The 22,151-nt window shown below is 49.5% G+C and overlaps 1 protein-coding gene across 1 annotated transcript; it reads right to left on the bottom strand.

Annotated features, from left to right (window-relative positions):
* Positions 1–11,922: 11,922 nt before the first annotated feature.
* Positions 11,923–17,246, bottom strand: PCK1 (phosphoenolpyruvate carboxykinase 1). The gene is made up of 10 exons (XM_002747710.7): positions 17,153–17,246; positions 16,720–16,984; positions 16,098–16,279; positions 15,451–15,654; positions 15,125–15,312; positions 14,589–14,751; positions 13,963–14,187; positions 13,745–13,876; positions 13,228–13,323; positions 11,923–13,024 (listed from the first exon to the last, which is right to left on the bottom strand). Exons 2-10 carry the CDS (start codon positions 16,941–16,943, stop codon positions 12,570–12,572), a joined length of 1,869 nt encoding a protein of 622 aa, XP_002747756.1. The 5' UTR covers positions 16,944–16,984; positions 17,153–17,246; the 3' UTR covers positions 11,923–12,569.
* Between the last annotated feature and the right edge of the window lie 4,905 nt (positions 17,247–22,151).

The following is a 22,151-nucleotide window of genomic DNA, read 5'->3' as shown; positions in this document are numbered from 1 at the left end:
CTGTGGGAATGCCTTCTCCGCTGGTACACAGGAACCCGTGGGGGGGGTAAGGAACCCAAGGGAGGTAAGGACGAGACAGCTTCTGCTCCTCAGCGGTTCACTCGACAAATGTTCATCAGATGGATGACAAAGAATCTTAATACCTGTCCCAGGTTTTGCCTGTGAAGAGGGTTGTGAGGGACATACGGAGTGGAACCCCCTCCCTAGGGACTGGCTCCCACCTGTCCCTCTGAAAGGGGACAGCCTGTCTCGAGACTGCAGTTTGCCGCAGCGGTGGAGGAGCTGCCAGGCCTTAGGGTGCCCTTCCTGGAGCTGAATGACAGCAGATCGATCCTTGTCCCTCCCGGCTCCTTGGCCTCCTGCGGTGTGTGGCTGCAGCACTTCTGCCAGAACCAGTGGCACTCCTTTGCCCAAAAAACTTTTCCCTGCAGAACTGAAGTACACACAGGAGATGATTATTGCAGGAAGCCCACATTTGCTGAGTATTCAAAGCACTTGACGTACACCCCTTCTCTGAGTCCTCTCAACTCTGTAAGTAGGAAGAGGGAGTTGAAGCACAGAGAGGTTAAGTGACTCACTCAGGGTCACACAGCTCAGAAGTGACTGACTGACAGTGGAGCCCACTCACTCACCCCTAGGCCCAGGACAGTCTGGCTCCACCTGTTGCATGCTGATATCAGGGTTCAAGATGAGACTTCTCTCCCTGAAACTCACCATATGATCTGGGGAGAATTACTCTGACATTATGAACCTCAGTCTCCTTCTCTGCAAAATGAGAAGACAAAGATCTGCCCGCAGTTGGGATGTTGACTGAATTGACTATGAGGAAGCACCTGAAGCCCCAGCACAGTGCAGTGCTGGGCCATGGGGTGGTCAGCTGCACACCCCCTCCCCCTCCCACCCCTCTGATGTGAACCTGGACTCCCTGCATGGGGACTCAGAGCCAGAAGGAAGGAGGCCAGAGCTTACTGGAGGAAAGGCCTCAGCTTCTGGGAACAGCACTTCCCAGGGGGGCCCGGTTTCTGATCCATGGACTTTTCACCTTGGCACCAGCAACCTGACCACGCTGGCACTGTTTACCCCGTGGGAAGGTGAAAGGCCTACGCATGAGCAGAAGGGTGTGCTGCAGCAGGAGGTCAAAGCCAGGGTAGCTGGACTTGGGTCACTGAGATCCCCTGGCCCCTGGAGCCTGAGACACAGGTCTCTTTCCCAGTGCTTCAGCCAAGCTCTCTGTCCCCACTCTCCTTCACAACTTGTTCTCCAGGACCAAACATGAAGAGATCGATGATGATAAAACCCACTGCCCCCATCCTAGGAATTTGCACCCACGGTGTAGACAAGAGTTAAAATCCAAGCTCTCACCTTTGCTAGCTGTAAGAACCTCTCTGCTGCCTCATTTCTGGAATGAGAATAATAACCCAAGTCACAGTGTTGAGGGAAGGAGCTAAAGAGATTATGCCTGGAAAGGCCTTGACACACCTTATCTCTCAGTGAGTGGAAGATGTTGTCACTCTAATTACGGGTGCTTAGGAAATGTTTCCTTTCTTCATGGATGGGTAGGGGATGAACTGATAAATGGTCAGAAGGAGAATTGATGATAAATAGATGGATGTGTAGGTGGGTGGATGCACAGATAGGAAAGTGGAGGTAGGTGGACAGATGGATAGTAGCCAGGTACTCATCCAGTATCCTCCTGTCTATTGCCATCCACTCATTCACCCCTCCCATTATTCATCCATCCATCCATCCATCCATCCATTCATTGATATGCCCATCCATCCAGCTATGTATATGAGGAGGGTGGGTAGATGGATGAACAGGTGAACAGATAGATGGATGAGTGGATAAACAAATAACATGGGTGGCTGGCTGGCTTGGTGGGTGGATAGATGTTCAGATGGACAGTTAGATGAATGAACAGATGGAGAGATAGATGAATGGACAGATGGATTGCTGGATGGCTGGGACCACAAACAAAATGCTAAATTGCCTCCTTCCTGAAGGTGGCAGAAAACAATTGCTCGAGCTCTCTCCCGATACCACGTACATTCATCTGGCCACAGGGGGCCAGAACACTGCAGCCTTCGAAATCTGCTTGTTAACTGACTCAAGGAGCCTTCACCTATTCGAAACCAACAGGGTAGCAGAGTGACATTTCAGATTTCCTTTCCTTGGCCTTTCACTGAGCATGGCTTACAGCTGTTTGCCAGCCTGCCTTCTCCTGCGAAGGTGCCTTCAGGGCCCCCACATGCAGTAATGGATGCAGCTTCCCCAGAGCTAAGGGGGTTGTGTGCCCTAAAAAGCTGGGGGCTCCTTCCCTTCAGCTGCCTTGCCACGTTGTCTCTGCAGCGGTGCCACCAATTACCTTAATTACCTTTCAGTTAGGGGCTTAATTTATAACATGGTGGCAAGGAAGTATTGGAGAGTTTCCTTGGCAACCCAAGTTTTTAAACATAAGATTCTCCATGTTTTAACAGCCACTTCTCATCTAATTTCCTCCCTGAAAATTAGCTTGAAACTTTTCAGATACTGGAAATTTTAGCTTAACAGCAGGGTAGCACTTACATCTGAAACCACCAAAGACCTCAGTTTCTCCCCTGCCAGAGGTGAGACCCTGGGAAGGTGTTTGGTTTCCTCTGCCCCTTTGTTCCAAAATGACCTTTATGAAATAATGGCCATGGGGAGAACTTTTCTGAGCTCCGAACCATCAGTCAAACTCTTGACAACAGCCTGCTTTCTAGACTTGTGTTGTTCAAGTTCCTTGTTGGCTGGAGTTTTAGCCATAAGCACTTGGTTGACGGCAGACTCCAGAACACTCAGGGGGTTGGGGCCTGTACTCCATGGCATCTCTGGCCCCCATGTCCCCAAGTTGAGAAGAACAGCACTGGTCACCACCCCCAATACAGAGGGCATGCAATACCAGAGGCAGTTCTTGGACAAGGCAACTCTCCCTGGAAGCTCACTCATCACCAACAAGCTTCTCTACCTCCCTGTCTAACAAAATCAACCCCTGCTCAGTTACATGGCCTGGCTTTTCATAATCTGCCCTAGCATGGGAGGGGGCCATGCTACCTTTCTTCTCTTCCCATTTTCAAACCCTTTAATCCCACCAAACCACTCATCCATCCCTTCAACCTCCAGCCATCTACAAAGCATCTACCTCTCTACTTACCCTCTGTTCATTCTCCAACCACTCTACCTCCATCTACCCAATCCTTACTCATATCCCATAATCCACTGGAATGCCTACGCTCACAGTTTTATCTTGACTTTCCAAATATGATGTTATTTTATAACACTACTCAAACACTGCTTCCTCCGAGGAGCTTTTCCTGGTGCTCCTTCTCCTTTCTCTGAAACTTTGAAACAACCTGTCTGCACCTCTCAGGGCACCCAGCTTTTCTGTTATGTCTGGGTGAAGTTATCTCTATCCTGAAGGCATGTGGAAAAACCAGGTAGGACTAATTCAAACTCTGGCTCTCACAGATGGGGAGCTATGTGCCCTTAGTGATAAGGTGAAAGGATGAATTGAGGATGAATGCAGGGTTAATGATCAATGGACTGGATGGAGATCAGATGAGTGACTTATTGGAGGTTGATGGACCATTAGATGGATGTACAGATGAATGACAAGCATCCAGAGGCATAGATAGTTGGAGAACATGAGAATGAATAATTAAATGAAGGACAAAGGGCTGGAACAATGAATAGAAGGATGGATGGATGGATGGATGGATGGATGGATCAATGTGTAGAAGAATGGATGGATGGACTGATAGAAGGATGGATGAATAGAGGAAAGGAAGGAAGGAAGGAAGGGAGGGGAATGCAAATGTACCTTCCCTCACTGCCACTGCCACTTCCCGGGTAGCATTGCAAAGTCTGAGGGGATGGGACAGAATACTGACCATCAGGCACTTCTGAACAGGGCAGAATAGTAACATAGATTCTCCCTACTCAGAGAAAATATTACTCCTTATACCTTGAGGCTTGAAGTTTTTCAGTGACCCTGGGAAAAGGACAGGGCCTCCTGTGGGACCAATTCATTAAGAAAGACAGTTCTGATCATCTCATCTAAGCACTTGGGCTGACTCTAAGTGCCAGACAGTTGGAGGAAGTTCGATAACTATTCATTGGAAAGTGACAGATTGATCTTGGAGACTTGCCATTCTAGGGAAGCATCAGCCAGCTGGGGACAGCACACAAATGTCACTTCTCAGAGCACATTCTCTGATGCTCAGCAACAGGAAAAGTCGACCCTGCTTTTACCAGCAGACTTGAATCAGTAGTTGTTCTCCACACTTATGCAGTGACTGTAACCCCGGTGTCAGAGGGGCCTCAGGGAACAGCACTTCACTGAGAGGTACAAGGAGGTTCAGCCACTTCTGACACATCTTGGGACAGGACATGGAGGGCATGAGGTTGCATCAAGCGGACTCACAGAAAGTTGAGTTATATATAACCAGTTCCTAGGAGTCAGTTTGTCCATGAAGCCAGGAAGACCCAGTAGACAGAGAACCCCAGTTCCCACAGTCTGAGTTGCTGCGGAATTAAGGGAGTCTGTTCTATACCAAGTTAGAGGACATCTGGACCCAGCCCCTTTCCAGGAGGGAAACTCTCACTAGGAGCCGATCACAGACAAACTCCAAGGCCAAAGGAAGGTGGAAACACCTTCACCTTTCCTCCTGCGTCCCCATCCCAGCCTGCAAGGCTTGACTCAGAACAGCTGTGTGGTCTGTCATCTGGGCTCTGAGAGGAGGGGTGCAGTGCACACCTCCAGGGGGTGCCATCCACATGGCCCCAGGAGCAGCAGGTTTCATTGGGCATTGTTATCACAGGTGGTTTTGGGGACTCAGATTCCCAAATGCGGCATCTAAAAGACCCACCAAAGACAAATTCACTTCTGCCTTATCTGTAAAGTGTTTAGCTAAGTGTTGGGCACATAGTAAGTGTTCAATAAATAACCATTATTAGGAGAGAGTGAGATGGGGGAAATTGGACAGATCAGAATTTAATTCTGTCATGCTGACTTATTGTGCTTCTGCCCAAGGAAAAAAGAGAAAAATAGTAACTTCAACGTTCTCTCTCTTTAAGGCTGACTTTGCAGCAGCGTCCTCCTGTCCCCTTTGCTTGCAGCCTGTTGAAAAAAAAAAAAGAAAAACCCAATCTGGCATGGTTGGCTGAGCCCCCACCCCTCCTGCCCACAGTTCCCCACAACTTGCTGTTTAATTTCCCCGGGTCGAGAAGAAGCATTCTGATGATCCGAGTTAATTCAAAATGTAAATTTCATCTCCTATCGGCTAATGGCTCGGAGCTCCACTTTACATAACAAGGGAGCAGCTGCTGAGTGAGTCACTGGCCCCCTCAGCTCCCTTGTCTCTGTCCTTAATGGTGATGAACCCTTGCTGAGGCTTCAAACAGACAGCCACAGCCTCTGCACCCATGGAGGCCAGACCTGAGTTCACCTCTGTGGGCAGTGTTCTATTAACCAGGGGAGGTAGGGGGCAGGGGGCTAATGCCAAGCCCAGGAGCTGTGCTCAGCCCAGAAGGCTCCCACTGGGCTAGACCGGTCTCCCAGGGCCAGTCTTGGGCAGCACAGGCTGGTATGTCCACTCCCTAGATTTGGGAGCCTTGGCCTCAGCAGAGAATTTCGCAAGCTCTTCCAGCTTCCTCTGAGTACAAGGAGCTATCTTCGCCCATCCCTGAAAAGTAGCCTTGAACCCTCCAAGAGTTGGCAGCTGGCATGGCAGCTGTTCTTCCAGATGCTGGCTTCCCTGGGAGGAGGGTCCTCATGCTGCCCTCTGGGCCATAGAATGAGCCCCCTCTCATCTCCCTCGAAGCCAGGGGCTTCTCATAAAGACAAATCAATATCTTGAGGTCTGTGCAAAAAAGTTCACACATGCCCCTGAAGACTCAACAAGCAGCAGCAGGTTGGGGATTCCAGCTGGACCTTTGTGGCCTGCGGACGAGCCAGGCTTTGGCCTGAGCAGAGTGGACCTCGGGGTACGCCTCTGAGTCTGCACCTCCTGTTCCACACTGCCCTTTCCCAGGTTTCGGGACTGGAAAAACTCAGCAGTAGGTGGGGATAAATGGTGTCATCAAGTGGGGCAAACAGGGGACTGGAAGGTGTCCCAGTTTTCAGGCCTGCTGCTGAGCTGCAGTGAGCTCCTTGGGGTGGAATAGTTCCCATCATGACCTCACGAAGTCAGCCGCACTTGCTGCCTCGTCACTCTCCCCACTCGTGGACCTGGGCTCACTAAATCCCAGTTCTAAGGGTCCCACCAAAGAGCCATGTGACTCCAACCTTGTGGCAGAGGAGGCTTCCAGGGACCAAGGCAGACTGCTCAGTGTACAGCTGGGGAGACAGGCTCAGAGGAGAAGGAACTCTCCGCAGGCCACACCACAAGCTTAGTGGCTGTAGTGAATACTTCCATTCCAGAGATTCCTGCTGCTAGGGAGAGGGGACAAGGAATGGGACCCTCCCGTCATATTGGAGCCTCTGGGTCCAGGGCCCCTGCCCTGTGCCTAGACCCTCCCCTATGCAGTGACATGAGCCAAACCCTCCCTGCTTTTGCCTGAGCAGTTGGTGTGGGTTTTCTGACGGGCCGGGAGGGCTGGTGGGGGTTCTTGGTTTCCTGACTCAATGCCAGTGGGGTCAGCCTAGAAGCTGAGGCTCCTGGTGGCTCCCACTCTTCCCACCTGCCAGCCAAGTGACTTCTGCAGGTATTTGCCCCCATGGCCTCAGTTTCTCATCCAGCTGCTGCTGACATGACTTTTATGGTACTCGTGGTAGTTTCAGGAGGATCACTGGCCTGGCATTAAACGACATTGAATCCATAATGAGAAGCTCCATCCCTTTTCCATTTGTTAAATTCTCCAGATTCAAAGGAGAGGGTCTCAGTGGGTGGCACATGCCTCTTCCTTCCTCAGCTCCCTCTTCAACAAGGTGAATGCAGGCCTCTAATGCAGAGCCTTTGGTATATTCTGTTTTAGTTATATTTATTCTTTTACTTACAACTTTATGGAGCTATAATTTACATATCATAAAACTCACCCATTTCAAATGCACAATTCAATGGTTTCTTATATATTCACAGGATTTCAGAAACTCTAGGACAGTCTAACTTTAGAATATTTTTGTCACCCCCAAAACATGGTGCAACTGTCAAGGGTCAGCTGTCCCTTCCCATCGCCTCCTCCCTGAGCTCTAGCAACCCTCATCTACTTTCTGTCCCTACAGGGGTCCACACTCCAGACATTTCACATCAATGGACTCATGTGACGCCGGTGTCTGGCATGGCCAGCTTCTTTCACTTAGTATTGGGTTTCCCTAGTTACCTCAGCAAGGAACGCTGGTTTGGATCCCCTTGGGATTGAAAGTCTTTTTAAGCAAATTTATTTCAATCTACCAGTATTTCTCCACTTGAGTGAATGAATCGTTGGCTCAAAACCAGCCGTCCGTGGAAGGTGGAATGTGCGTTGGACATTTGGAAGACAGCCCTACTCCTCGGGAAGGATCTGTGAGGCCCCACACAGGTGATCCTCTGATTCTGGGACCTTTCAGCACCCTCTGTCTCCACAGGCAACCTCTCCCCAAGTTCCTTTCTTCGTTCTCCCTGTGAAGAGACCGGGAAAGCCTCTGCAAACAATCAGTGCTCTAGTGAGCTCTGAAGGGCAGCTGGAGCCTGGGGCCTCCTCTGCTGTGGTTATGTCCAGGAAGCAGCATCAACAATGAGTTTAATTATGCAATTAGAGTCATTTTCCCGGGCTGAACAAATATTTACAGCATATTTTGCTGCAAATTGCCTCGCCTAGAGAGGAGTTCTGCCATTCAGGCTGGTGAACATTCACACATTTACATATCCCATTACCAGGGGGCTCAGCCGACAGGCTCTGAGGCGGCCCAGGCTGCGTGCGCCAAGCGCCCCCAGGAATAAGAGTTCAATGCAAAGACGCAAGCAGGTGTCAACAAGGCAAATGTATTCCTGGTCCCGCTTCGGTGCTAATGTGGACTCTAATGTGGACCCAATGACGTCCGCTGCTCCTCTGCGGCAGCCCCAAATCTCAGCTCTGCGGCATCAGAAAAACCTCTGAGCTTTGATCTGGAGCTAAGAGAGGGCCCAGATGGTGGAGAGACATGGTGCGTGGAAACAGTTCCGTAACCATCCGCCCTGCACCGATCCGGCGCCGGCCACTCTTCCTGTAATCTGCCCAGAGGTCCTGGGAGCAGGGCCCTCACAAGCGCTTGTGTTTTGAACCCCTCTCAATGGGGCCCCGGCTGTGCTGAGCTTCCTGTGTGAGGAGGAGCAGAAAAACTCCAGCAAAACTTCAGGAAAGCAGAAACAAATCACCTGCTTGATACCCCATCTGAAATTCATCTCTGTCTCAAGTCCCCATTTCATCCCGTGGAAGAAACTTGATCTTAGATCATTGGGGTAAAGTCAGTTCATTCAGGGTTTTCTCAATTTGGGGGCACCCCCTGCCTCTGCCAAGCTTCCCTTTTTGCAGCAAAGTTCCGGGCAGTTCGTGTAGTCTGAATGACATGGTGAAAATAGGAATGAGGCTGGTGCAGTCCCCCAACCATCCAACCCAGGACCCAGCTGCTACTGTTACTGTGGTATTCTTAACGGTTTTTTTCTAAGCATAGATGTACAAATACTCAATACACTTTCATTATCTACCTTTAAAGAGGAAGCAGGTGGCAAATATTGCCTGTCAATATCTTATCTTTTGCAGTCATTTTAAATGGCTGCCTAGTTGTCCATTCTTGAAGTGACTACAATTTCTGTTGCTGGGCATTTAGGTTGGTTCTTAATTTTTGGCCGTGGTAAACAACTCCATGATGAGCATCCTTGCAACTAAATCTGTGCAGACTGTCATGATTTTCCCCTTACGACACATTTCTTAAAGGTAGAATTTCTCCTGGACCCAAACTCTGAGTCTTTGGCTAAAATGTTTGAGAAGGGTGAAGGTGGCTCCCTATGGGGTCGGACTCGCTATACAAGAGAAAAAAATGCTTCCTATATTCCTGATGGACTTCTCTCTCTGGCTCCTTTTCCTGAAATACACAGTGGAAATAGGAGTTGTGGAGGTTCCACAGAGGACAGATTTCCACTCCTGAGCTACAGCCGGTCATCGGTGAGACAGCTGTCATGGGAGGGAGCAAGCTCCCATACCTGATGTGGCTCCAACCCTGAAGAAGTGGAGTGAAAAGAAAACCAGAACAATCAGCTCCTGCCAGGCCTCGCTGTGCGCCAAGTCCCTGGCTGGCATCATCTCACTGGAGCTTTTCAACAACCCCCTGCAGACAGTAGTCATCAGGCCTATTTTACAGTTGAGGAAAATGAGGCTCAGTGTTTCGGGCAATTGCCTAAGGGCACACTTCCAGGGAGATGTAGGGCCGTGACTCACACAGATCCTCCGACTGCAGATTCAGCACTGTGCTGGGCTAGTTTATTTCATCCTTATCAGGGTCCATTAGAGGTATTACTGCCCCAGTGGCACAGAGGAGCTAGAAGGCCCCACTGGCCATCGGCAGAGCTGTGATATGTTCCAGGTTATCAGTGTTTACTGCCCCCAGGGAAGGAAAAAGGGCAGAAGGTAGGAAGCAGGCAGCCAACTCTTTCCCAAAGATCAACTCACTGGGGCTGTTGCGGCAACTGCTGATGGTGAGGGCAAAGCAGAGGCTGGTGCCCTGGCTTGGTGCCCTCTGGAAGGGCTGCAGGTCCAGAGAGCTCGGTAGGGCCCATACCCTGCGGTCTTAAAGCCAAACCATGCACTCTGGAAGGTGCATGCTGTTGGCACCCAGAGGGCCGAGTGAGCAGCCCAGGGGGCTCCAGGCTAGGGTGGGCCCCAGGGGAGAGGAAGAGAAGGGAAAGAACCCTGTAACTCCTGACTCCCGAGTGTGCCCGGCCCCACCTAGCCACCCCACCCCACCTGCCTACCTGCCAGTGCCCCCTAAATGCCTCGACTGAGAATGAGGGCAGGTTTGTTGTCCTGGTTCAATATTTGTTGTGTAACTATTGTTTTCTGGCCTTTAACCCAGACTCCAACACAGCTTCCTGGAGGTCAGGGGGCAGCTCTTACACTGGGTTCCAATAGAGGACGTCAGTCCCACTGTTGGTTTTGGAGTCACGTGGTCTGGCAGCAGGTCAGGAATCAGGAGACTCTGGGCTTTCCATCTCACTCCAACCATATTTTCAATGATGAAATGAGCCACTCAGCCTCTGTGAGCTTCCTGCAAATGGCCTTAGCTTATATACCCTGCATCATCTGAAGGCACAACAAGAGAACATTGACAAATAAGGTCACAGTGTCCTGTGTATTGTAGACAGGGGTCCAGCACAGAAACCAGAATTTGGAGACAGATGGCGCACTCAGGAGGCATAGTTTGGGGAAACTGAGTCAGGAGCCAATGACATGTATTGAGTCCTTTTGGTCCCCTGAAAACTCTTATGCTGTCTACATAAGTCACCTCCTCTAGGCTGTCCCCCAAGCTTGCAGTGGCTTCTGGCAAATGGTCTGACATGAGGCTGCTTGGCAGGCGGGTGATGCTGTGCAGGAGGGGAAGGAATGCGGAGATGGCCAGTTTCTTTGCCTGCCAAGGGAGTAGAGACTACTGATGGCCTACAATGAGACAGTGGGCAAGAGACACACAGTTTAACAACCTATATCCTGGTGGCCCCTCTCAGGAGTCCAAGGAGCTGCCCAAAGGCCCCCAAGGGGTGAGGAAATGGAGGCCAGGTGGCCTGCACTCTGGACTCCCTCCCTAGCCTCAGGTGGGCTGCCTTGGGCTCTGTCTCCTTTAGACACGGGACTCTGAGTCAAGTGCACGTCAAGAACATGTTCTGCAGTGAAAAGGAGAAACCTGTTTGAATGCAGCTGATTTAATTCATTTAATTCCAGTAAGTGCTTTTTCCCCATCGCTGGTTTTGATATTAGGACAAGCCAGTGTGTCTGGTAAGACTCTCAGCTCCTTAAAGGGGAAGGAAATTCTGGCAATTTCTCAGCCCGGATGGATGCTCCTGGCCTCAGTTTCCTCACCTGTAAAATTGGGGTGATTTTGGCTTTACCTTCCATGTGGAGCCATTGTAAGGTGCAAAGGAAGTGAGGAAAAGAGGCACGTTTTCCAGGTGAGGAGACTGGAGGACGGAGAGTGACATGAGAACAAGCCTGCCCACTGGGGTGTGGGAGGGTGAAGCCAATGTCACAGCCCAGGCCCAGAAAGGAAACTGCAACTTGAAAATAATAGTGCTTATACAGAATGAATCTGTGATATAAAGTTTATGGTTTGTTTGGACTGTTCTGGAATATCCAATAAACACTGGGAGTAGAGGACAGCAGGTGAGGGTTCAAGGCAGAGCTGGGAGCCAAACCACCCGCCTCTCTTCTTGGGTAGCCCATGGTGTTGGCATGATGCCCAGGATACAGAAGGCGCTCAATTAATGGTTGCTCGACCCAGATCCTGCTGGCTTTTCCCTCTTAAGAACACTTGTCTTCCCTCTCTCCCCGACAGGGATGACAGTTGAGAAAACTGTAGCTTTGAAGAATTAAAAGGCAAAAGCCTATGAAACTGCTATGTAATTTTTGTGGGAGCCCGAACCCCCTCCAGACCCAGTTGTCAAACAACATTAAACCTTCCCAGTCCAGGCACATAAGCCTCACCGCCTAAGGGTTTGTAGAATTGTTAAAGGATGCCAGCTAGTGGCTTAGCAAATTCAGAAAACCCTAACCACGATTCCCTGCCTCATCCTCCCCGTCCGCTCCCTCCTTCCCCCGGGACCTGGCAACGCAGCCCCTCTTCAAGTGTGATTCTCAACGTCCCCGCTTCTTGGGGAGGGGGTAGGGTTTAAATCACAAGATATTTAATCAGAGTTCTCTCTTTTTGGTAGCTCAGGTAAGAAAAACCAAGCAAAGCAAATCCACCTTTTCTATAAAACTTTATTTTGTGATTTTTTTTTTTCCAAGAAGTAGTAAGGGGGAAATATTGCAATTATGTAAAGGTAAGGAACAATGATGTATAAAAATAATTTAAACACACATATTAATAACAAAGCAACGTTTCTTTCAAGCAAAACTAGTATGTCATCTTGCCCAAGATTTTTCCAAAGTTATTAAATATATTTTCGATAACAGTACATACAAATACACATACACAAATATACCACACAGACACATGTGCACACACACACAAACACATGTATGTATACACAGCTCAAGTTTTTTTTTTTTTTTTTTTGGTGTGCATTCTGGCTAATCCACTTAGCTAAGGTGAAAAAACCCTAAAAAGACAAATTTCCTGAGTAACCTTCAATTTGAGCAAACTATGCACTGGGTGTGAATTTCTGGAGGTGTGCTAAGATTTCTCTTCCCAATTTCATTAGCAACTAGCCCGTGTTCTGTGGTTCTTACCCCTGAAAAAAAATCAAAGTGTGCCTTTCAGATCTGCTCATGGTGTGGTGATGATTATTATGGTGGCGTCAATTTCGCAAACTTGCCCGATCTTGCTCCTACTGCACTTTATGAATGAGAAAGGGGATGATTCTCAAGATAAAGTGCTCAGGTTCTGATTACATCTGGCTTATTCTTTGCTTCAAGGCAAGGATCTCTCTCTCGATTTCACAGGGGAGATCCTCGTTGACTTGCTCCTCCAGATACTTCTCGATGTCTTCCACCTCCTTCTCCCAGAACTCCTTGGAGATGCTGAAGAGCTCCATCGTGTTGACATGCCCCAGGCCTTTCAGGTTCAGGGCGCCCTCCTTGGGGATGTAGCCTATGGGCGTGAGCTTGGCGCCGGCTTTCCCGTCCACCCGGTTGAACATCCACTCCAGCACCCTGGAGTTCTCTCCAAAGCCTGGCCAGAGGAATTTGCCTTCCTTGTCCTTCCGGAACCAGTTGACATGGAAGATCTTGGGCAGCTTGGCTGCTGGGCGCTGGGCCATGCTAAGCCAGTGAGCCAGATATTTACCAAAGTTATAGCCAAAGAAGGGCCGCATGGCAAAGGGGTCGTGCATGATGATTTTGCCTGTAAAACAGAGAGGGAGGGTCCGTTGGTAAATGATGCTCTCCTAGGCGAGACAGATGGACCCCGTTTATACTCGACACCAGCATGCTTTGTTCTCCTCTCTCTCTCTATCCAATACAGACAGAGAAGGAGAGAGATATAAGAGTGATGAAGAGAGCTCTAATCCCACTAATCTGTGGTTTCAAATTAGGACTTCAATTTACCTTTATGCTCTGCAGCTGCTGTGGCCTCTGATCTCATGGCCGCCCCCACAAAGACTCCATGTTGCCAGCTGAGAGCTTCATAGACTAGAGGGACACCTTTAGCAAGAAAAAAATAGAAAACTTTCCTAGATGCTTTGATATTCAGCCTCCACAAGCAGTGGTGTTATTTCACAACATGGAAAGACACAGGAAGACAACAACTTTGTAATCGAGCTAGTTTTGCATTCACCAAGCTAAAGTGCAGAAAACTGCTTAGAGTTACAGGACTGAGGCCACAAAGTCAAAAGTAAAATTTGATCAAGCTATGATAGATCAAGGATTCAGAAAGGTTCTAGTTGTCCAGAAGGGTTGGTTCTGCATTTGAGCTTGCCAATTATTCTGGCTTTTTGGAAAGGAAGCTCAAGAAAGGAAGCCCCTGAGCACCCTCTGACAAGGTCATGGAGAAGGAGAGATTTCACAGACACCCTTCTGTACCCAGCACACCCGTGTTCCCAGCTTAAATGAAGGAGAGCCTCACCAGCAGGTCTGCGGCCTCCAAAGATGATGCCTTCAATGGGAACCCCTTCTGGAGACTCCCAGGCAGCATCGATGATGGGGCACTGGCTGGCAGGGGTGCAGAACCTCGAGTTGGGGTGGGCACAAGGTTCCCCTATAAGACAGAAAGGCCCATGAGTGCCTGGCTCAAACAGGCAATCCCGGCTGCCCAGCACACCGAGGCCTCTGGTAGGGGCTCACCATCCTGTGGGCTCCACTCCTTATTCTTCCAGGAAGTGATGGTGACACCTGGAGCTAGCTCCTCATCAATACCTTCCCAGTAAACGCCCCCGTCACTGGTCTCGGCCACATTGGTGAAGATGGTGTTCTTCTGGATGGTCTTGATGGCATTGGGGTTGGTCTTCACAGAGGTCCCAGGAGCGACACCGAAAAAGCCATTTTCTGGGTTGATAGCCCTTAAATTACCTGGAGAGTTTCGAACAGAGAAGCAGTGTTGAACGGCAGATTCTTCAATCCCGCCGGACTAATTTCTATGCCAGCTTCCCAGCTCTTTGTTCCCTCCCTAGAATATACATTTATCTCTTTTCATCTAAGCATCATATGCAACTTTGAGACATTTACAACTCTTGCTTCCTCCACAATTTTCCACCAATACCATCTAAACAAATTTATGTACGTAAACAAACAGCAACATATGGCCCTGTTTCAATCCAGCTTGAATATTAAATTGAAGAATTCTTACAGAATACAGAATACTAAGGCTTTGCCAGCTCTGAACTAATGAAATTTAAAAATCCAAGCACTGGATTGAGGAGACTGTGGCATGTTTTGAAGGCCAAGAATTCACTTGGGTCCAACTGAGTCACCTTGCGTGTCAAACTTCATCCAGGCGATATCGTCCCCGACGCACTCAACCTTCCACCCGGGGAGGCTGGGGTTCATCATGGCCAGGTTGGTCTTCCCGCAGGCACTGGGAAATGCAGCCGCCAGGTACTTCTTCTTGCCCTCGGGGTTGGTTATACCCAGGATCTGTTGGGGACAAGATTCTTTATTAAGATCTTTGTTTGCTTCTCCTTGAGGTTGGTACTTCCCAGAGGTGGGAATGCAGGCCCTCAAGCTCTATTTCTTCAGGTATCAGTGCAAACAAACATTTCCAAAATCATGAAGCCCAAAGGATCTCTATAGTGCCCTGGTGTTTGGGGCCCTTCAAAAGTGACTTATACAGGTGCACTGATCTTTAGTGGTGGGGTTTCCTGATCTATCCGGGAACCTGCATGCTCAGAGAGGTGTGCTGGGTCTTGCTGGACGGGAACTGTGATGCCGTTTGTTTCTGCCACCCACCCACCCCCCTGCCCACCTCCCAAGCCTCTCATGTGTACATCAGGGCTTCCTGCAGACTCACCAGCATGTGCTCTGCCAGCCAGCCTTCCTCTTTGGCTAGCCGGCTGGCCATCCTGAGAGCAAAGCACTTCTTCCCGAGCAGTGAGTTCCCGCCGTACCCACTTCCAAAGGAAATGATCTCTCTGCGATCAGGCAGGTGCGCAATGAGCGTCAGCTCCGGGTTGCAGGCCCAGTTATTGACCAAAGGCTCTGTGAACAAGGACCCCTCCCACATCAGTGCTCCAGGGCCCTGCTTGGGGGTCCCAAGTGGGGGGGTGGGGTGGGGTGGAGTGGGGTGTTCAGCTTTCTTTTTTATTTTGACTTTCGATTTTGAAATAATACACTTACTTTTTAAAGGCAGAGGGCACCCCACAGAATGGAGGCATTTAACAAACTCCCCATTGCCCAGTGCTTCCAGGACAGGCGTGCCCATCCGTGTCATGATCCGCATGCTGGCCACCACGTAGGGCGAATCTGTCAGCTCAATGCCGATCTTTGACAGAGGCGAGCCCAGCGGCCCCATGCTGAATGGGATGACGTACATGGTGCGACCTACAGGGTGTGAGGGTGGGAACTGGTGACAAATGACTTTGGACTACAAACACAACCAGCATTGTTTTCCAAGGTAGACCCATTTGCCCGATCTCCACCAACACCACCACGCCCTGCTTGTCACCAGCCCCCCTGGGTTAGAAGAGGCCACTGGAAAGTGAACAGCCTGCTGAAATTAAAGAATTTTCATAAATGTGCAATTGGGTCCCACCAAGCTGTTTTAAACCCACATGCATGGAAATAGTTTTCATGTTCACATAAAACAGTCTGTAAAAGCAGAACAGGGATGTACGTTTTCAATACATTGCCAATTTCATGTATGGAACTCAAAGACATCTGAGGTGGTGGGAGCTTCCGTTAGGTGGTTTGATTTACCGTTAGGAGAGATGAAATAAGAAAAGGTTCTCTGCTATTTTGCGCAATCAAATAAATGTTCCGCTCACCTTTCATGCACCCCGGGAACCTGGCATTGAATGCTTTCTCAAAATCCTCCTCTGACATCCAGCGGCCGAGCTGGCTGAGGCCAGTTTTGGGGATGGGCACTGTGTCTCTTTGCTCTCGGGTGATGATAACTGTCTTGCTTTCGATCCTGGCCACATCCCTGGGGTCAGTGAGAGCTAACCAGCTGCAAAAATCACAGGCTTCCTTTCAGCCCAGCACCACTGGCAATGGACCATCTCCTTCAGTACCGCTGCTTTCCATGCATAGCAGGGTGCTGAGCAGGCTGACAATGCTGCATCGATGTGAACACACAGACCAGCTAAGACATGGCCAGGTGGACATGAACTCAAGTAGTAGCTGGTCTGTAGGAGAGGGGCTGTCTTTTGCTTTTATCAGGAATCTAGTTGGCAGAGCTTTTGCGCACACCACCTCATTTAAGGTCTGGGCTGCTCTACCAATGTCACAAAATTCAAGTCTGTATGGTTCTGACCATCGCCTGCCTTCATCTTTTCAAGAGTCTGAAACTCCCGAGAGGCCTTTATTCACCTTTCTCCACTAACTCCCAGGAGATGCAGGGGAGCCCTGCCTGCGGGAGGCTGGGCAGGTGTCGGGGGCCAAGCTTACCAGTTGTCGTACTTCTTCAGCCGCCTGAGGGTGCCCTGCTCCTCCATGTGGCCCAGAAGCCGTGCGTTCTCCTCCTCGGAGCCATCACAGATGTGGATGCGATCAGGCTGACACAGCTCAGCATTGTTTTCGATAAACTCCCTCACTGCCTGGGGCAGGCTGTCCAGGGTGCCCTGGACAACTTTGGCCGCGATGTCCAGGCTGTTTTGCAGCTGAGGAGGCATTTCTGCAGAGTGCTGCTAAGGGGCACCAATGTCAAAGTCACCTGAAATAGAAAACGCAGGTGTCCTGGACAAAAGCAACAACAGACACCTTCAAACACATTCGATGGCCTTTCACCGGGGCCAAGCATTGCCAAATAATTATTGCTCTCAGGAAATAAATGAGCCCATCTTTGTAATTTTTAGAAATGTAAATGCAAAGCTCTACTTACCTTTCTTCTCTTTGGACAATCTCAAAGGGAGATCCACAGGTTTCTTTCCGGGTTCTTCCCGCCAGCGGGTTTGTGTTCCCCGTGGGAAGGCCGTGCTTGGTGGCAGAATCTTCCGGCTTTAAATACCAAGGAGGAGAACAGCCCTGCCCCTTGGCTACACCCAGGGAGGCTCGCCACTGATGTCAGGGAGCAGGTCTCTGGATCATGGCCAGGGTCAGTTATGCTTTGGGCCAACTCACTGCAGCACACCCCAGGGAGATAATCATTGAACAGATAGTTGTTAATGAATGCCGGCAGACCTTGGGCCCTCAACCAACCATAGTGAGTTTTGATACAACTTCCAATGGACTAAACTTTGACCCATTTTACTGCTGATGAAAAACACACCATCCTTTTCTTAGTAGGCAGGTGGAGTCGAGGACAAGGCTGGTCAGGGCACCTACTGGACACATTTTGTGTGCCAAGAGCTGCTGGTTGGCAAAACACCATAGCTACACGAAGTCACCCCATGTGAAAGTTCACAGTCAAAGTTCATGGGAAGGACGCACCCTGACTTGGGTGTATATGTGGCTTATTGGCAAAGATTGAAAACACCTAACCTAACGGGGGCTCATCACTGCATTGCGTCTCTGCTGTGTGCCCCCACCGCCCCAGATGTAAACCCCATGAGGGCAGGGATTTCTCCCTGTTTTGTTCATTTTTCTATCTACAGTGCTTGCCACAGAGTAAGCACAGAATGCGCACATGCTGAGCACTGTTCTAAGAGCTTGGCATCATTACTACAAACAACCTCTGTACAGATAGGGAAACTGAGGCAGAGATTGTGTAGCTATTCCCAGCTGGCTTGTAAGTGCAGAGTGAGGATTTGAACATAAGCAGGTTGGGCCCTGGAGTACCACGTTCCCCCCGCCCCAGGAGGTACCACCACCTTTCTGGAACCTTCCCTGGAGTTCTGGGCTAAGTGCAGTTACTCCTGGAGTCCACTAGACACTGTTCACTTCCCTGGCAAGTCTTACAGTTTGGGGAGTGGAGGGGACTTGGCAGTTTTACTAGATTATATGCTTAAGCAATGAAACCTTTATAACCGTTATAAAGAATTTGCTTTGCAAGCCATCAGAACTTCAGTCCAATTTAATGAACTACAGAAGCTGCTTGCTGGAGTTCAGAGAAAATGGGGTAAAAAGTCAAAAGAAAAAGGCTGGGCCCCGACTCCCCACAGCCAGCCCACACTTCCATGGGAGCCTCCCTACCTAAGATGAGGTCAGGTGAAGACTTGGCCCATCTCTCCGATGGGGTGTGGGGGTGATCCCTGAGAAACTCCCAGGCATGGGCATAGGAGGAGCCACCATGGCACATGCAGGGCACTGTGAATGGCAGCCTCCCACCAAAGGCACTTAGAGGACCCCCCAGGGGGGCATTGGTCTCACTGTGTTGGGCATGGACACATCACCAAGTCCCACCAAAATTATCCACCCGTTGCTATGCTTCCTTTATTCAGATTTTATTCAACCAGTTGGGTCTTTCAGGGTAAATACGACATGAGGTGCTTTTTGTTTCATTTGAAGTTATTTCCCCGTTAGGTCACTGGCATTCATCATTAGAGGTGCTGTCATCCATACGTAAGTTTGTATTGTGTCTAAACCCAGCACTACATGATACTCGGTAGCTGACGGCACTTCCTTAGCATCTGACTGACATCAGTGAATTAGCCATTCCGACTCCCAACCACAGCTCCGTGACACACTCATCACGCCCAGTGAGGCTCATCCCACCAAACTGGCAGAAAGTCCCATTTTGCTGATAAAACTGTAATAGGTTTGAGTCCCTGGAAGAGCACGTAGATTGAAAACAAAAATGAGAAAACAGAACGTATTTGGAGTTTGAAATGCTACCCATTCATTCAAGGTGCTTATGTTCTGAGTCTTCTGGGAGAGAAACACTAGTTCAATTAAAACATCGTGTCAGTGAGTTACCTCCGACCTTCATCTGATCCTTTCATTACTCACATTAATGGGGTGGAAGGATGGTATGATTCCCCTGCAACTGTCCCTTGTCAAAATGTTAAAAAGCAAACATTGGGTTACAGACTTGCCTCAAAGGACAGAGTTCTCTGGAAGAAAAAGCATGATAAAGTAGAGGGTTTTTAGGACACACAGGCAAAAGTCTGGGTGCAGTTGCCTTAGGCTTTGGTGGATGATGACCTAGGGCCCCCATCTTTCCCTGTCCTTAGAGACTCCCTGCCCCAACGGGGCCTCATTGACTACAGTTTCAAGAGGCTGGCCGGAGGCATGGGTCTTCCCCATCTGACCATCAGCTTATTTGTAAGTAAGCCTCAGAACTAAGTACTCTCTGTTTATTTCAACAGGGTCCTAAAGAAGCAGTAGAATACCCACCCTGCTGGTGGGATCTCTGAGGACCCCCAGTGAACCGCCCCCCCCGAGTGGACTTTGCAGTGTGTACTCGGTGGGTGGGGTGTGGAGGTGATTCATGCTGCCTGTGAGTTGTGTTAGTTGTTTCTGGGGCAGACACCTTGAAGACCTCCTAGGTTTTGGGGGGCTCCTTAGGCTCAGATTTTCTTAGGTCCAAGAGAAGTTTTTCATCCAATTTGCTGAAATCTCATATTCTCTAAGAAGCCTCAGCTCAGACGTTTATTAAGTGGCTGCTATGTATCCAGCACCGGGAATAAGAATCTTGATAGTACCAGGTGTTCTCTGCCTGCCAGAAATGGGATGCATTCCATGGTTTTCTCTGATGTATGTACCTTTATTGTCTTTCCCATTTTATAGGTGAGGAAACTGAGGATCCAGAAAGGAATCATTTTCATTCCTTCAACAGTGAATGGGCAGCTACTATTGATATGTCCTCAAACTGAGAGCCCTTTCCTTCTCTATACCCCCAGTGCCTAGTCATCAAGCACGTGCTGAGCACCTACTGTATAATGATTCCAGGGTCCACTTCATAGGTTCATGAGCATGCCTCACTCTTGGAAGAGGCCCTTCTCTTGGGGTTTCATGCTCTGGGGTTACTGTGTTGAAATTCATAGTGATTCTAAGTGTGTGTTACGTCTATATTTGAAGGGACGATGGGGCATGTGGTATGGCTTTTGTGCAGTTCTGCCTCCCTCAGACTTTCTGCTTCCTTGGGATGGAGCCTCAGCTGTCCACTCCCTTGTCCCTTCCTGCTCAGTGACCACTGCCACCCTCCACCCGGACAAGGGTCTGGGCAGAAGCAAAGGGAAGTCAGGTCAGGGTTGTGCACTTACGAGGGTTTGTCCTGGTTCCCATGAGTATCCCCTGCTTGAGGGAGTGCAACATCAAACAGCAAATGCAAAATGCCACAACAGATAGATCGTGGAAGAGAGGGACATGGTTTTTTTGTCCTTTTTGGATAAGGGGCACCACATTTTTATTTTGCATGTGATCCCACAAGTTATGGAGCCATCCTGCATAAGAAGCAATTTCCTCAAAGACTTAAGATGTAGTTGGGGAGCCCCCCACCCTGATGCTAGAATATTTGGTTTATCATCAGACCCACATGATGGTCCAATGAAAGAAGTTGTGCATGACCAAGCGCCACATGGACAGCTCCGGTGGGAGAACCAGGGCCACCGTTTGCTGCCTAAATTGTGATCAATACCGACAGCAGACATTGGCTAGAGCTTTGCAGTTAGTACTTCCTTGAGCTGCTCTCATATGGCCTCTGCAGGAAGGGTCCAGACAGTCACGGCCAACCTAAGGATGCAAGGGGAGTTCCAAATACCAGTTCTCTGGGTACCCCAGGCCAGGGTGTGCCTGCCACCACACTTGGCCTACCAAGTATGTGTTAAGGAAGAAATGGCTGATGGCAGGACCAACCACCTCTTAGGTATCACTTTGCACCTGTGAGGTACTGTAGCCTAATTTCTCCTACCAGGCTACCATTAAGGGTTCTGGAAAAGTGGGTGAACTAGACTTTGAAGAGCCTGTAGAATGCCATGCAAGATGGAGCAGTGATAAAGACAACAGAAAACACGGGCAGGGACAGCCAAGATGCAGCAGGGGTGGCCAAGGGAGGTGGGTGTGGGGAATGGCTGTGTTCCAGGTGAGCAGTAGAAAGCAAAGCCATTGCTCTGGTGGGGTCTTACAATGGAGGATTCAGAGGACAGTCTGATTGCAGCACACGTCAGTGTTGGTTACCTGGAGGTCAAGGAAAGAATAGAAATTCCAAAGACTCTCAACAGCAGTGCTTGGAGGTCGTGTAGAGTCAAGGTCCAAGTTTTCCCACTGGGCTCTATGGGATTCTCCCTCACAGAGGAGAGAGAGGCTGTGGGAGATGGGCTGTGAGCCCTCCTCACTCGTGGCATCTCTGATTCCATCTGTTGTACATTTCCTGCTTCCATATTGGATGCTTGTTTGTAGTACAAGGAATTTCACAGCTGGAACATGTTGAATTTCCACACAGCACAACCAAGTTGTGCTGAAGAGTTGAGACCCAGAGACAGCAAATAGAACATTTTCCTAAGGTAAGACTCTCAAGTGCACAGCCATCACCTCCCGATTTCACCCCAGCCGCCGATGACAGTGACAGGGACATCCAAGCGATGACCACGAAAATGCCCCTTGGTTCAGGAATCTGAATTTGTAGGAAAGCCTGACTCTTATCTGGTAAAGGGAAAAGGGGACAGTGCTTTTCCTGAAGCTGACAAGAAACACACAGTGTAAATCCCGTGTCCTGGGCTGAAAGGTATTTGCGCAAATCCGCCTGGGTCTCTGTTGCCAGGGATACTACTCACTAGTCACCTGACTGGCCCCATCATGAAGTTTCTGACAGCAGGAAAACCCAGCCAGCCCTGTAATGATCAGCCACAAAGTCATCCACCAGGGCGATTCAGGTCATCCACCCCACCTCAATTGTGTTTGTTATGGACAAATATTTAGAAGTTTCCCATTTGTGGGGTTATCTCAGTGTCTTTGCAGTCTGGAGGGTATCTTTACATAGTTGAATGAGTCAAGTGCCTATT

Source organism: Callithrix jacchus, chromosome 5 (genome assembly GCF_049354715.1).
Source record: "Callithrix jacchus isolate 240 chromosome 5, calJac240_pri, whole genome shotgun sequence".
Lineage (NCBI taxonomy): Eukaryota > Metazoa > Chordata > Mammalia > Primates > Cebidae > Callithrix > Callithrix jacchus.
Note: the sequence above shows the minus strand (reverse complement) of the source record. Positions and strands in the feature narration are given on the sequence as shown.

Excerpts from the sequence above, each read along its gene's own strand:
- PCK1 (XM_002747710.7), bottom strand. The coding sequence starts at position 16,943 with ATGCCTCCTCAGCTGCAAAACAGCCTGGACATCGCGGCCAAAGTTGTC. Across the intron at positions 15,655-16,097 it reads GTTCCCGGGGTGCATGAAAG|GTCGCACCATGTACGTCATC; the intron begins GTGAGCGGAACA and ends CACACCCTGTAG. Across the intron at positions 15,313-15,450 it reads GTGCCCTCTGCCTTTAAAAA|AGCCTTTGGTCAATAACTGG; the intron begins GTAAGTGTATTA and ends CCTTGTTCACAG.